The sequence below is a fragment of the Microtus pennsylvanicus genome, chromosome 11 (genome assembly GCF_037038515.1).
Source record: "Microtus pennsylvanicus isolate mMicPen1 chromosome 11, mMicPen1.hap1, whole genome shotgun sequence".
Lineage (NCBI taxonomy): Eukaryota > Metazoa > Chordata > Mammalia > Rodentia > Cricetidae > Microtus > Microtus pennsylvanicus.
Window position 1 is genome coordinate 100,884,896 of NC_134589.1, and position 15,914 is coordinate 100,900,809.

Genomic DNA, 15,914 nt, shown 5'->3' on the forward strand with positions numbered 1-15,914 from the left:
TGGAGGAGGGGGAGGGAAATGGGAGGCGGTGGCGGGGAAGAGACAGAAATCTTTAATAAATAAATAAATTTATAAAAAAAAAAGAACAACTCTGCAGCTCCTCTACTGCAGCCCACCAGGTGGCAGCTGCCACTGTGCTGTTCCAAACCTTCCCCCATCACTCCCCACCCCAGTGAGAGTTGCTGTTACTGCTCTGACTCTCAATAGCAAGTCATGTCTGACACATATCATCCAGACCTGTCTTGGGGCTGGCGTGTAGCAAACACATGATGATAGTGGGGATGAGGGAAGATGCCTCTGGACACTGGGAACTGGAATGAGGTCAAAGCTTTTCCAGCTGCATCTACCACAGGTCCAATCAGTGGCTCTACACTCAACAGACCGGATGATTTTAGACACCTTAACATCTACACTGTTGGATGATTTTAACATAAAATGTCTAGACATTTTTGGATGTCACACTGGAAATGGGTGGTTGTCTTAGTTACTGTGATAACCAGCTGGGAAAGTGACTTAAAAAGAGAAGGGTTTATTTGGGATCACTGTTTGAGGGCACAGTTCACCATGACAGGGAGTCACAGTGGCAGGGGCTTGAAGCAGCTGGTCACATTGTATCTATAGTTGGGAAGTAAGAATCCCAGTTCAGGACACACCACAGTACCTTCCGAGATGAGCCACTGTCTGCCTCCTCTCCCATACCCATACTTCCCATCCCGCCAAGGACTGTTCTCCACTGTCAACTCTTCCGACAGGAAGTGTCATCTACTGTGGCCAGCCTCACTGCACAGAGCCTGCCCTCACCCCAGAAAGCAGATGCACTCTGGCTCCCTTCTATCATTCCAACACATGGGAGCTGGGCATGGTGGTGCGCACCATATAGCTCCAGCATACAGGAGGTTGAAGCAGGAAGATCGTGAGTCTACACAGTAAGGGAGGGGAGCACATTATACTCTGGGCACGACTTTGTGGTGTGGGCCATGTGCAATGCTAGACATTTAACAGTGGACAATGCAGGCCGCCTTCCAGAATGGTGGAGAAGGTGGACAGAACGAGGTTGTTATTTGACACCATGCTTGTTAGGATCTTAGGTGTAGTCACAAGGTGGAATGACTAGCGGGGTCCTGGGAGGGACACACTCCTGGGCGGGGTAAGGCTGGAACAGGAAGCTGGCATGAGACCATACATGGCTTACCCTAACCTGGTCCATGTAGTCTACAACCTGAGTTTCAAGAGTTCATGCCGTGATCTATTTCTATTTTACTAACTGTACCACATTCAAGCTCCTTACCCTCTCCAGGATTCAGTCTCCTCATCTGCAGAGAATGGATAAAGCCAGCTCCTTATGAAGAATTACTTAACATATATAAAGCATTTGAACAAGGTCAGAGTAAATGGTTCAATGTGAGCTACCTACAGTTCCCATGATCACCATTCAGAGTCACCGTGATTTCTGTCTTAGAGACAGGATCCTGGAGTTTGACCCATGTCTTTGTCTCCATGAAAACAGCCTATGACATTTTAGAATAAGTATCTACAAGCTCTGTCCCAACACCCTTATCTTTCCCATTCCATGGATTCTGTGTTGGTTACAAAACAGTAAAAGCAGGGAAGCCTTACAGCTGCCTGGAGGCTGTCAGGCTAAAGAGCAAATGCCAGCGAAATACAATTTTTGCAGCTCCTCCTGGCAGCAATCTGCATGGTGAATCGCAATCTAAATGTCTTCAGCAAAATCCTTTATCTTCTCAGGGGACTAATCTTATTTTAGTGGAAAAAAGTTGCTAAATAATATTCGCTACTCTGGGACTCTTTCTAGTCTAACAATAGTCTCATAAAATGGTCAGGCTGGATGTGGCAGATGCGGCGTCCTTCCTTGTTCTGGGGCTGGGGGCTGGGGACAGCTATAAGTTCTTCTTCAGGATGGTGCAAGTCTAAAGCTGACTGCAGTGATATTGTACAGCTCTGTGCATGCGATAGAGAGTGCAAACCATGCACCTAAAAGGGGTAAGCTGCCCAGTATGCGAAAAGTAATTTTAAAGTGTCCTTCAGGGACTGAAATAACAGTTTTTCTCAGAACTGCCAAATCATTTGTCCCAGGTACCAGGGTGAATTGACCCTATTTTTAGTTCAAACGCATTTTAAAAAATGGTTTTGAGACTCAGAAGTCAAGGCTTGATGGACACACTTGGCAACTGACTGAAGATGTGTCAAACCCTTTGGAGACAACAGGTAGATCAGGATTCCTTGGGCAGGTGGCTCTTAGCACCCCTAGCTTTGGCCAAGTCTATCTTAGACAGGTTATAGAATAGTAAGACATCTTCAGGGCCTTCTTGTGACATTTTTGGGGTGTTTCCAGTAGATATTGGCTATACCTTTGCCCCATGTCCCTATTTCCCTACCAAGACACAGGCAGCTCTGACTCACTGGGCTTGAGGGAGACATGGAAGTGGTGTGTCCTCTGGGCAGATGAAACCCTGCAGGTACCAGGCTGGGCCCTTGAATGCAGAAAGAAGGCAACATTCTCCCAGCTGAGGTACCTATCAGTGGTTCAGTGTGGGACTGAGGAACACAAGCCGTTTGCCTAATACCTTAACATCAGTTCTGTTTTGTTCAGGGGATCCACACATACAGGGATCCATCCACCTGCACATTACACACACTGCTGAGTGTGCTTGACCTCCAGCCACTGTCCAAATCTGGGCAGGAATCACCTATAATCTCGCGGTGGGAAAGAAGAATAGAATCATAAGAAGAAAATGCATTAGAGATGGTCCTATGTGTCATCAAGGAAAAGAATGAGTTAAAGCAAGTGTTGGGGACCTAATTTACAAGATATGAGCAGTACAGACTTCTTCAACTACAAAATCACTTAAGACCGCTCAGCTTCAGGTGAACTGCAAGCTGGAAACCCTGAAGAGCAGCCTGGACAGATGGAAACCCTGCCCTGCTTCAGTGTCATTGGCAGCAAAGGCAAGGGGCCTGTCATCAGAGCAGAGGTCTCTGGACCTGCCCATTCACCAGGGTAAGAACTCACATCACGAAATGCTTTGGTAACCCTTATACAGGAAGTCAGCACAAACCAAAGTCAATGAGTGTTTGATCACAGCTGTGCCTTAAAGCAGATCAACCAAGCTGTGCCCCCATTTTATAAATGAGGACAGGTGGCATTGGCATGCTTTCTCTTCTCCTAAAGAAGGCTAGGCAGTGTGTGGTCACTTCGTCCTTGGGTGCTTGGTTGTGGGGCAGAAGGCCAGGAGTTCCTGGGCTGCCGTGGTCTGCCGCTGGCCAAGCACTGTATCAACGCCCCTTCCTCATTGGCGCACTCAGCAAAGTTCAACTTTGGGTAGTGCACAGACATAAAAGTTGTCTTCTCTGGTAAGAAGTCCACGGGATTCCTGGAAGGTCTGGCCAGCATTCTAGAAGACTTCTGCAGAAGACAGTGTTACCCAGAGGCCAGCCAGAAGTGCAGCCTGCCGTGACACCCCATTCTCCTGCACTCTGCACACTTCTGCACCTGGCCCGAGTACTTTGCTTTGACTTGTCCTCAATCTGTGGATGCTGATGTTAATTTTTAAGTTGCCTGATTTAATGAAATGTGTGGTGCAGGGGACCATGGAGAGTTCTTTCCAACTCTAAGCACGTCTCTAAAGATGAACATTTTAGGGAGAGACTCAAGAAAAGTGAGCTGGTAAAAATGAAACACCATTGATTTCGGTGGTAGGGGATTAAGTGTCAAACAGGAGAAATCTAAACCTAAGAATCCCCCATGGAGAGTGCTGCCCGGGTGAGTTTTAACTGACTACATGTCTATGGGGAACAGGTTGCAAACTGGAAAACATTCTTTCATTGGTACTTAATGCAAAGAAAAGTCACAAAAGGTCCATCTATACACCCAGGCTGTTTAAGAGAGTCTATTGCTGTGAGAAGACACCAGCACCATGGCAACTCTTATAACAGAAAACATCAATTTGAGTTGGTGGCTTACAGTTCACAAGTTCAGTCCATTATCACCATGCTGGGGCATGGCAGTGTGCCGGCAGACATGGTGCTGGAGAAGTAGCGAGTATCCTACATCTTGGTTTGCAGGCAACAGGAAGCTGACAGAGACACTGGACAGTGTCCTGAGTATAGAAAAACATAACTACTCCAGCAAAGCCACACCTCCTAGAGTGCCACTCTCTATGAGTTTATGGGGGCCAGTTATATTCAAACTACCACACTGGTCAAGACAAGTGCTTGGCCTGACCCGAAAAAGATAGGTAAATAAATGTGTATTTATGGTCTACATAAAACTGAAAAGTTGAGAGCCACAGTGTATTCTTTCTGTTTAAACTGTTTGCTCTATGAAGAGTGCACTGTGGGTAGAAAAGGAAGTAACAGCGGGAGCTTGCCTCGCTCTGTGTCATACAGTCAAATCACCTCAACTCTGTGCAGAGCTGGAAGTGTAGCCCAGAGGGTGAGTGAGGCCTTGCCGAATGTGCTTGAGGACATCCCTATAAACTAATTTCTTTAACTTTATTATTATGATGGGCACCATGAGCCACAGCACACCTATGGAGGTGAGAGGACAATTTGGGGAGTCAGTTCTTGCCTTGCACCTTATTTCTGAGGCAGGCTCCCTTGTGTTTTCTGTGCTGCTTACCCCAGGATGCCTAACCTGCAAACTGCATGGTCTGCATTCTCATGTCTTGCTGTAGGTTCCAGACATAGATTACATCTGTCAGTTCCAGGTAGCAAACTCCAGTCCTCTGGCTTTCATAGTGAATGCTTTTTTACCCTGTGAGCCAGCTCACTGGCCCTCTAAGAACAAAACAAAAAACCAAAAGAACAAAAAAACTTGCCCAAAATTTAAGAACTATTACCATAAAATATAGGATTAAATCTTCATAATCTGCAACGTAGACAAAGAAATTTTTGTAGGTGTGACACGATAAAAGGAAAAGCAATCAACTGAATTTCATCCTAATGGAGAACTTCATTTGAAGACAATTCACAGAGTAGAAGACGAAACCTGGGCATCATACTTCCAGTGAGAAACGGGTCTGGTCCAGAAACAAGAACTCTATGGGCTCTATCATAAAAAGACAACACAATTTTAAAATGGCTAATAATCTAAGTCAATTTCTTCCGAGATCTACCAGTGGCCACTGAGCACACAAAAAGGTATTCAACACTATCAGTGTGGTGGTCAATCAACTTCATTTGATTTAATGAATCGCCATGGGAACACACCTCGGTCGTCTGAGGGTGTTTCTGGAAAGGTTTGACTGAATGTGGGTGGCACCCCTCAGTGGACTGGAGTCCCAGACTGAAGAAAGAGGAAGCAGAGCACAAGCATCCATCCCCAGCTCTCTCTGCTTCCAGAAAGCGGATGCAGTATAAACAGTTGCCTCACGGCCCTGCCGTGAAGAACCATACCTCCAATTATGAGCCAAAAATAAACCGTCTTCTTGAGTTGCTTTGCTACGTATTTCATCCCAGTGATGAGATGCTAACTAATAAATCAGCCACTAGGAAAAATACAAACCAACACCATGAGAACCCACCCCACGCTACAACCAAACAGACAGCAAGTGCTGCAAGAAATCAGAGAAACTAAACCCATAGACGCTGCGGTAAGGAGGTACACAGTGAAGGTGCTGTGGCAAACAGGTCAGCAGACTCTCCAAACATTAACTACAGCTACTGCATGACCCAGAAATTCCAAACCTACACATGTGCTCAAAAGAAATAAAAATAAATCAAGACTTGTATATTGCTGTTCATAGGAGCTACTCATTAAAAATGTGTTAATGAATATCCCACAATATAATAAATCTAAATGTTTACCAATAAGTGGACATACAAATTTGGCCATTTACACAATGAAATGAGATGCGGTAAAAAGGGGCAAAACACTAACCACTCGCTACAGTGTGGATTAGCTTCTAAAGCATCCTAGGGCAAAGCCAGCCAGAAAAGGCCACATACGATTCTAATCACAGGAAATGCCCAAATAAGATTTAGTAGCTATCTGTGAAGTGTGGCAGTGGGAACACATACAGACTACAGGCAGACATGAGGCTGCTTCAGACTGCTGCATGCCTGCATCACTCTCAGGTGGACACACAAGGCTGTTTCAGACTGCTGCATGCCTGCATCACTCTCAGGCAGACACACAGGCTGCTTCAGACTGCTGCATGCCTGCATCACTCTCAGGTGGACACACAAGGCTGTTTCAGACTGCTGCATGCCTGCATCACTCTCAGGTGGACACACAAGGCTGCTTCAGACTGCTGCATGCCTGCATCACTCTCAGGCAGACACGAGGCTGCTTCAGACTGCTGCATGCCTGCATCACTCTCAGGTGGACACACAAGGCTGTTTCAGACTGCTGCATGCCTGCATCACTCTCAGGTGGACACACAAGGCTGCTTCAGACTGCTGCATGCCTGCATCACTCTCAAGTGGACACACAAGGCTGCTTCAGACTGCTGCATGCCTGCATCACTCTCAGGTGGACACACAGGCTGCTTCAGACTGCTGCATGCCTGCATCACTCTCAGGTGGACACACAAGGCTGCTTCAGACTGCTGCATGCCTGCATCACTCTCAAGTGGACACACAAGGCTGCTTCAGACTGCTGCATGCCTGCATCACTCTCAGGTGGACACACAGGCTGCTTCAGACTGCTGCATGCCTGCATCACTCTCAGGTGGACACACAAGGCTGCTTCAGACTGCTGCATGCCTGCATCACTCTCAGGTGGACACACAAGGCTGTTTCAGACTGCTGCATGCCTGCATCACTCTCAGGTGGACACACAAGGCTGCTTCAGACTGCTGCATGCCTGCATCACTCTCAGGTGGACACACAAGGCTGCTTCAGACTGCTGCATGCCTGCATCACTCTCAGGTGGACACACAGGCTGCTTCAGACTGCTGCATGCCTGCATCACTCTCAGGTGGACACACAAGGCTGCTTCAGACTGCTGCATGCCTGCATCACTCTCAAGTGGACACACAAGGCTGCTTCAGACTGCTGCATGCCTGCATCACTCTCAGGTGGACACACAAGGCTGCTTCAGACTGCTGCATGCCTGCATCACTCTCAAGTGGACACACAAGGCTGCTTCAGACTGCTGCATGCCTGCATCACTCTCAGGTGGACACACAGGCTGCTTCAGACTGCTGCATGCCTGCATCACTCTCAGGTGGACACACAAGGCTGCTTCAGACTGCTGCATGCCTGCATCACTCTCAGGTGGACACACAGGCTGCTTCAGACTGCTGCATGCCTGCATCACTCTCAGGTGGACACACAGGCTGCTTCAGACTGCTGCATGCCTGCATCACTCTCAAGTGGACACACAAGGCTGCTTCAGACTGCTGCATGCCTGCATCACTCTCAGGTGGACACACAGGCTGCTTCAGACTGCTGCATGCCTGCATCACTCTCAGGTGGACACACAAGGCTGCTTCAGACTGCTGCATGCCTGCATAACTCTCAGGTGGACACACAGGCTGCTTCAGACTGCTGCATGCCTGCATCACTCTCAGGCAGACACGAGGCTGCTTCAGACTGCCGCATGCCTGCATCACTTTGCAAATTTACTGAAAGCAAGCTGTAAGCGCAATATTAATGAAAGTTATGGTAAATGGGTTCCCGGGAGTTTTTAAAAATAAAACACAGCCAGATGTGACGGTACACACCAGTAATCCTAGTACCTGGGAGACTGAGGCAGAAGGCTCATCAGCTCCACACCAGCTTGGGTTAGAGCCTATCACAAATAAACAAATAAAATAATTCAGTTAGAAATTAGTTTTTGAAAAGTGTGATCTTTTTAAACAGGTAAATTGTGCAGTGACCACTGGATCCCATCGCTGGTCACTATGCTAAGGAAAAGAGAAAGGGCCAGTCTTCCTGTCTAATCACAGGAACTTCCTGTGGTCAATTAAATTAAGTGCAATTATTTGATCAAAACAAAGCAAAGACAGACACTAATGAGCAGGCAGCTCCTAGAGCCAGTGCATCTGAGAACTCCAGCACCAGGCCATTTAAATGAGTAACAGAAAGCAGAAGTGAAGAGGAGGAAGCAATTTAACTGGCTACAGCGTAGTCAGTTCAACAGCCACTGAGTTACAGCTCACCTAGTTAATAGCTTATAGCTCAGTTACCACCACAGGGCCTTCCACAACCAACCCACTGAGTTACAGCTCACCTAGTTAATAGCTTATAGCTCAGTTATCACCACAGGGCCTTCCACAACCAACCCAAGTTCAGCTACTATGATTAAACTCTGTATTGATTGAGGCTGTTGGCCAAATCTGTCCACTCCCACGGCTTTTATTGAACCCCTCTTCAAATAGGAATGAATTTGTCCTAATGAAAAGGCACGACTGGAGCCCTCACTTCTTCTTCTGCCTGTTACAACTGTTTAAACCTGATTATTTCCACCGAGAGTTTACTTCCTCTCTGCAGTGAGAGGATTTACAGAAGGACCAAAAATGGTCAACATTAACCAAAGTAATCAGTTCCTACAAGGCAGCTGCAGAGGTGCAAAATGGCCATGAAAACAAGTCTTTATTTGCTATGTTTTAAAATACTGTCCTTCAAATTATTTTTTATTCTTTTATCTCTGTGTATACCTGTGGGTTTACCTGTGTGAATGTATACTATACCATATGTATCTGGATGCCTGTGCAATCTAGAGGAGGGTACCAGATCCCCTTGACGGAGCTCCTGGCGGCTGTGAGCCATCTGACCTGGGCGCTGGGAATGGAGGCCAGGTCCTCCAGCAGAGCAGAAAGTGTTCTTAAATGCTGAGTCATCTCCCCAGACCCAAACAAACTTTGAAAGGAAGCCACCCAAGAAGGTGGAGTTTCAGGAAAATAAATCTAGTACCTCAGAAGAAATTAAATTCAGTTTCATTACATCTTATTGTTTATTTGTGTGTGGGTGTGGGTGGCCACATGCCACAGCACACACCTGGAGGTCAGAGGACAATCAAAGGGAGTTGGTCTCCTCCTACCATGTGGACTCTCAGAATCAAAACCAGGTGGTCAGGCTTGGCGGCAAACACATTTACCCTCTGAGCCATCTTGCTGGCCGTTAAATACAGCATTTAAAAGCACCTTTATCCTGATTTCTCCCTTTCAGAATTCCTTTGGAACAGATGTACTAGATCTGAGAAGACAGTTACATGCGGAAAACAAAGTCCTAATTAGGATATGTGTCAAGGAACTCTAATTATCAATTTGCCTAATTAAAATGAGTATCTGGACAGGACTTAGGAACACAAACTTGCTCAGGTGAGACAGTTCCATTTTATTTCTTATAAACACTGTCAACAGAGTATAGCAGATTATGTTAACAGGATGGCTGAAATTGAGACTCACCCAACTCCTGGAGAAATGGAAGTACTGTGCTCAGGTAAAGCACCTCCTGGAGAAATGGAAGTACTGTGCTCAGGTAAAGCACCTCCTGGAGAAATGGAAGTACTGTGCTCAGGTAAAGCACCTCCTGGAGAAATGGAAGTACTGTACTCAGGTAAAGCACCTCCTGGAGAAATGGAAGTACTGTGCTCAGGTAAAGCAACTCCTGGAGAAATGGAAGTACTGTGCTCAGGTAAAGCACCTCCTGGAGAAATGGAAGTACTGTGCTCAGGTAAAGCACCTCCTGGAGAAATGGAAGTACTGTACTCAGGTAAAGCAACTCCTGGAGAAATGAAAGTGCTGTTCTCAGGTAAAGCACCTCTGGTGGGGATCATATTTTCATCTCATTTGGGACTGTGAGCACAGTGGAAACTAGAGACAGTTGCTTGAGTTAACCGAACTCCTTGGATGGTCGTGTGAGATCTGTATCCACAGACTTAAGGCTCTACTTCCCAGGGGACTGCACAGCCCTGGGAGCACAGGGGAGGCAGCAGCTCAGCTCATGTTCGCAGGCATTTCTGTGGCATCTGACACTGTGTGCCTCCCTGCCTAAGCCTTCCAGCCAGGCTTTCGTGGCAAGACTGGCTGCTGGTTTTTCCAGAATTTCTGGCTGTTCTGCTCTTGGATTTTTGATGTATGCTACATGCATGTGAATAGTAAACACACACAGGACAGACAACACATAGGCACCACCCCCTGTGGTACACTGTACCCCTTCACAATGGGGTCTCCAAACCTTAAAGCAACAAATCCCATCCCTACCTTTCTAAACATTCAGCGTTCAGAATTCCAGATGATATCTCAAACCTACCCTGATACCAATCAATGCCCCACACCCCCTCACCCCTACCCCAGCCATCAAACATGGCCAAGTACTTACAATCCTGATTCCTCCCAATACAGTGGTCACAAGGTGCTAGGGATTACTATTCTGTACCACAGCTCTGTGCCTAGACTTGGAGCTGAGGGCTGGGATTTGTCACCCCTTCTTTTTATATTCCCCACAACTCACTGGAGAGAGTAAACGAGAGGTATTAGGGTTGCATATTGAAAAGAAACCTATGGCATAAAGGAACATGGATGGATGGATACAACCTCTAGAGGGTATCGTGACATCACTTGGTAAATCTGGCGATGATTACACCCTTGCTCCTGAAGAAATTCTCCCATGTGTCTACACTGTTACAACACTGTTAACAAGGATGAAAAGTGAAAACTACATAGTCCCTGTACCAGTCAGGACCAAGGAAGAAATAGTTAACACACTAAAATTAGGAAATTCCTGGGTCATCTTCAAAGGGATTATTTGGGATGGGTTGAATGAAAGAAACTATGGGGGATAATTTAATGGCCAGAAAAATGGAGATCAGCTTTCACTCAGATGCATCGAGCTGGAAAAAGAGTCTGAGAAAACAGCATCTGAGAGAAGCAGGGCCTTTCCGGGGAGGACTACAGCCTACAAAAGGGATCCCTGGAAGGGCATCAAGTGCAGGAATAATGTGCTGGTGTTCTCTTTTCCCTTCACCCTGACCTCCCATGGGAGCTTCTCATTGGCTGAGTCTCTTCCTTGCCCAGCTCTCAAGGCTTCCTAGGGAACAGGGCCAACAGTTCACTGCTGCATGTACCTACGTAGCAGTCACTGTCCTAGAACACTAGAAAGAGAAGAAAGATTGCAAGCTGGAGAAGGCTCAGCATACCCATTAACAAAACGTACAACACATACACGCAATCAAATATTGCCCAGAAGGAAATAAGGACTACTTAGAGTAATGTGGATGCATCTCAAAAAACATACAGGAAAACACACACACACACACACACACACATACACACACACATACACACACACACACACATACACACACACACATACACACACACACACACACACATACACACACACACACACACATACACACACACACACATACACACACACACACACACACACATACACACACACATACACACACACACACACATACACACACACACACATACACACACACACACACACACACACAAGACACGGTAAAAACTGTGGACAATGGCACCACAGCAGATTGCATTTCCCCCAGTCAACCACAAGTGGACTTTTAGCTGTGCACTCGTGCAGAACCAAAGAGGGCAAAGAACCACAGCTAGGCGAGAATTAGAGGATTGATCTCTTTGGCTAGGCAGCCAGAGGTAAGACTGGGGAAATGAACTTGAAAATAGAATGTGAAGGCTGAGAAGGCCCCAGACTTCCCAGTCCCACCAGGGGTCGTGAGCGCAGGGAAGTGCAAGTGCCAGCGTCCTCCAGGGTTTGGAACCAGCCTGCTTCTTTTTCAGAACAGTTCAGGCAAATTGGAGGCAGAAGAATGACGCAAGAAAAGACTGCCAGGAGCCAAGAAGGGTGAACTTTCCTGTGGTTCTAAGGGCCTGAGAGGGATCAACCCCAAAGACCCAAACAAAACGGGGGGGGGGGGGCACAGGAACCAATCGCTGTTCCCTCTGGGTGGCCCAAGGCCTAGTACCTAGCGTGTGTGCCACCCTAGAGTGTTTACGCCCCCTGTGAGGCTAAGCCCGAGACATTACCAGGACCCAGGCTGCCTTCCTCTCTACTGTTACAGTAAATAGCTGGAAGTGTGGTGTATAAAATAAAATCCTGCAAGTCACAACCTCTGACATGCGCCTCTCACAAGCTTGCCTTCCATAACCACAGTTCTGGGGATGAGGGATGAGGAAGTCGAGAGATAGGTTCCACATAGAGGCAAGGCTTCTCTGCCATCTGCCATCTCCACCGAACTTCCGTGTCTTTTTTCTTTCTTTCTTTCTCTCTCCTCTCTCTCTCTCTCCCTCCCTCCCTCCCTCCCTCCCTCCCTCCCTCCCTCCCTCCCTCCCTCCCTCCCTCTCTCTCTCTCTCTCTCTCTCTCTCTCTCTCTCTCTCTCTCTCTCTCTCTCTTTTCTTGCAAGGTCAGGGCAAGGCCAGTGAGTGAAGAACTCCACACCCTAGACAGACGCAACTCCTACAGAGGTCCCCTGGTGCCGTGTGCAACCGGTGAAGGGGTCCCTCTGGAAGCGTGGCCCGTTACCGGAAGGTTCCCTGCGCGGAAGGTTCCGCAGTCCCGGAGTACCCCTTCCCGGGCGAAGAGCCAAGCAGTACCTGAGGAAAACGCGTCCAGGGTCCTGCCCCGGGCTCTGAGGAAAACATCCCCCGCCTCCGCGGATGACATGGCGAGCGACTTTCTGCCTTGCCTGGGCACGTCCTGTGGGAGGAGGGAGCGGGTCCACACCACCCTGCGGCCCGCCGGAACAGTTTGTGGAACCTGCCCTCCGCTCCCAGACGGACGGGCGGGGCGGGGCCGCGCGGGGCCACTCGTGCGGCCTGGGAGGGACAAGGGACATGGCACTCCTCTAGGATCGACCTGGGCGCCTGCTGGGTCGGAGTCCAGCTTGCACAGGAGCAGATCCGGTGTTGAGGCTTAGAGACCTGGAGTTGCCATATTTTAACAAGTATAGGGCCTCTTTGTAATTTGTGATTTCAGATTGAAAACAAGAATAGAAAATAGGTTTAGTATAAGTATATCCCATGAACTTGAAAAGAGGATGTGAAGGCTGAGAAGGACCCAGACTTCCTAGTCCCACCAGTGGTTGGTCGTGAGAGCAAGAGCTGCTGGGAGATACTGATGCTGTTATTTTTTTTTCTAATATTCTTTATCTGAAATTCCATTTTAATTCGATGCCCTAACTTTTAAGTTGCAGCCCTTCCAAACTGCCCACCATAGTCTTGGGGGTCTTTAAGGTGTCTTGACTGCCTGGACGTTGTCACTCCTTTCTCTTGCCCTGCAGCAGCCATTGCCCTAAGCACTTTGTATTTAGCTCTGTACCTCCTTGGCTTCCTTTGGCAGGTGGAGAAACTGACACTCAGAGAGTAACACAATTCTTGAAAATTAAGAATTGCTGCAGATGAGCAGGCAAGCTGGAGTATGTCCAGCTCAAAAGCCATTCGCGGAACTACAACCCTCATTCTTGCTATCAATTTAGATTTCAAAGTTGAAATGTTGAATTCAGATCTCCAAGAAGAGGATGTTTTGATCAAGCACTGCAGGGGTAGTCTTAGGGTTTGCCAAGTTTGCGAAATTCTCTTCTCAACAAGTGGCCTACACCTGGAATGTTTTTGTGTTTAGTGGAGCCAGGATGACTGTCCCATGACCTCGAACTAGAATCAGATATAGGTCACAGTGATTCAGGACAGAAATGAGCTCATGCCTCCGTACGTGGCTTCATCCCGATACTATCACTTACTGTAGGTATGATCTTCAAAATTAGTCTCTTTGCACCTCAGTCTCCCTACCTATCAAATGAGAACAATACCTAGGGTTATGGTTGTGATTCTCAACCTTTCTAATGCTGTGATCCCTTAATGCAGTTCCTCATGTTGCGGTGAACCCCAACCATAAAATTATTTTATTGCTACTTCATAATTAATTTTGCTACTGTTATGATTGCAATGTAAATATCTGATATGCAGATACTCTTAGGCAACCCCTGTGAAAGAATCATTGGACCCCCAAGGGGTTGCGACCCACAGGTTGAGAACCATTGGGTCATATAGGGTTGGTAAGAAATGTAGATGATGTTATGATTCAAACATAAGATGTCTCTCATAGGCTCTGTTATTTCTACCAGTTGAGAATAAGACCACTACCAAAATTTAAAGCCAAATTTAAACAAGCTTTAATTAAATACTGACCAGGTCTATCTCCGGCTTCCCTGAAAATAGCCACGAGTCACGTTTTTGCAGGAGCTTGAAGAGGCAAAACCCATAATTCACTGGATTTCCCATCAGGCCCAATCAAGAGCAAGCATACACCCTGGTGCATTTCCTGCTCAGGTACCTCCTGCCCACGTGTGATCAGGCCCATGCAGTGCAGATGGGCCCAACAAACATGGGGCAAACAGAAATGTATTCTTAACTGCAAAAAGAACTTTTAACCTTAAAGGTAAAATTTTCCAGTTTGGGTTTCCATTTACTTGCAAGGTGTATTATTCTTGTCCCAGCTCATGCTCGCGAGTTCACCCCAGCCAGTGACAGTATTTTTGGAAGTTCAGAAGGTGGTGCCAGGTTGGAGATACAAGTTGTTTTGGAAAGTGTCTCTTGGAGATGACCTGTTCCTAATCACCTCCTGCTAGCATCTCCTGCTTGTCCCTGTGGAGTGAGAACGCCCTCTGCTCTGACATACTCCCTTAGTGATGTTCTGCCAAGAGCATGACCCACACATCTGAACCGTCTGAACAGTGTGCTAATATAGGTCCTTGCTCCCTTAAATTGTTTCTGCCATAGCAATGAGAAAAGTAACAATTACTGATGCATTTGTATGTCAAAGTGCTTAAAATGATAGTTCCATTGGCAAGTAGTGGGTAACAAAGGCATATTAGCCATGGTTATTATTGTTAATCATTATACCTCTACTGCCCACATACAACCTGGATTTAAGGAGGAATCTAAGGAAATGTACAAAGTAGAGGTGAACGACTGAGTCAAAGCCCTAGTGTTCCTGGGTGTCCAGCCCCAGTCCACTTCTCAGGCAGTAACTCCTGCAGCCACAAGTCTCTCAAGTCGTTAAATGTGTAGATATAGTTCTTTGCACAGCACATTTGAATGCGATCTTTGGAAAAGGAGAGCTGTTGTCAGGGTGGATTGGGAGGAAAGAGGTGGATTTCAGAAGGGTGGAAGTCACTGGCTGGAATGCCACTCTGCCCCATGATCATTCTTATTAGGGAACAGAATGTGTATTCTATTTGGCAGTCTTAAATAATTGGCCACCCCATCTTTCTCAGGAAGGTATGTTTAGTCAGATCTCTTTTCAGGAGGGTGGAGTTCCTGTCCTCAGCATGTAGTTTGGGTGACAGTGACACCCCGTCTTCCTCGGGGGTTCCTATGGCTGGAGCCAATAGAAACTTGCTGTCTATGCCTCTCAGCTTGGGTTTGTAGCAGTTTCTTCCAAGTTGAAACATTGCATCCTAGAGGGAAACTCATGTCCCGGCTCCATCCATGAAGCAAGCAAAATAATTGCCTTCATTCAATGCTCCAAGGTATGAGGCTGCTGAGCTTCTGACATTCTCCTTCAACTTTTTGTAGACCATTTGTCTCTTACTTGCAACTGGATTGTGAGTAGTCACCCTTGTCCCAGAACCCACCATAGCACACTCCTGCAATCTACCTCCAGTGGCCTGTGAGCCACCTTGGCTTCTAGGTATCAGCTCTACAGGGGAAGCTGAAGCCTGACTTACACAAAAGTGCCTTCCTCTAACAGACATCAGTGTTCTGGGGGAAGGAGGTGGGCTCTGCAATGGATAATTTATGACTACTTTACTGGGCCATAGGGTCAGGATATTTGGTCGAACATCACTCTGTATATTTCTCTCTCTCTCTCTCTCTCTCTCTCTCTCTCTCTCTCTCTCTCTCTCTCTCTCTCTCTTTCTCTCCTTTTTTCTTTTGATTTGTTTGTTTGTGTTTGA

General features: G+C 47.0%; 1 protein-coding gene across 1 annotated transcript in view; it reads right to left on the reverse strand.

Annotated features, from left to right (window-relative positions):
• The window catches only part of Cpped1 (calcineurin like phosphoesterase domain containing 1), a 142,895-nt gene extending 129,949 nt beyond the window's left edge, over positions 1-12,946 (reverse strand). Inside the window, exon 1 of the mRNA XM_075942060.1 lies at positions 12,556-12,946. Within this exon, the coding sequence (XP_075798175.1) occupies positions 12,556-12,625 (70 nt within the window). The 5' untranslated portion in view covers positions 12,626-12,946. The remainder of the gene's footprint in view (positions 1-12,555) is intronic.
• Positions 12,947-15,914: the final 2,968 nt, after the last annotated feature.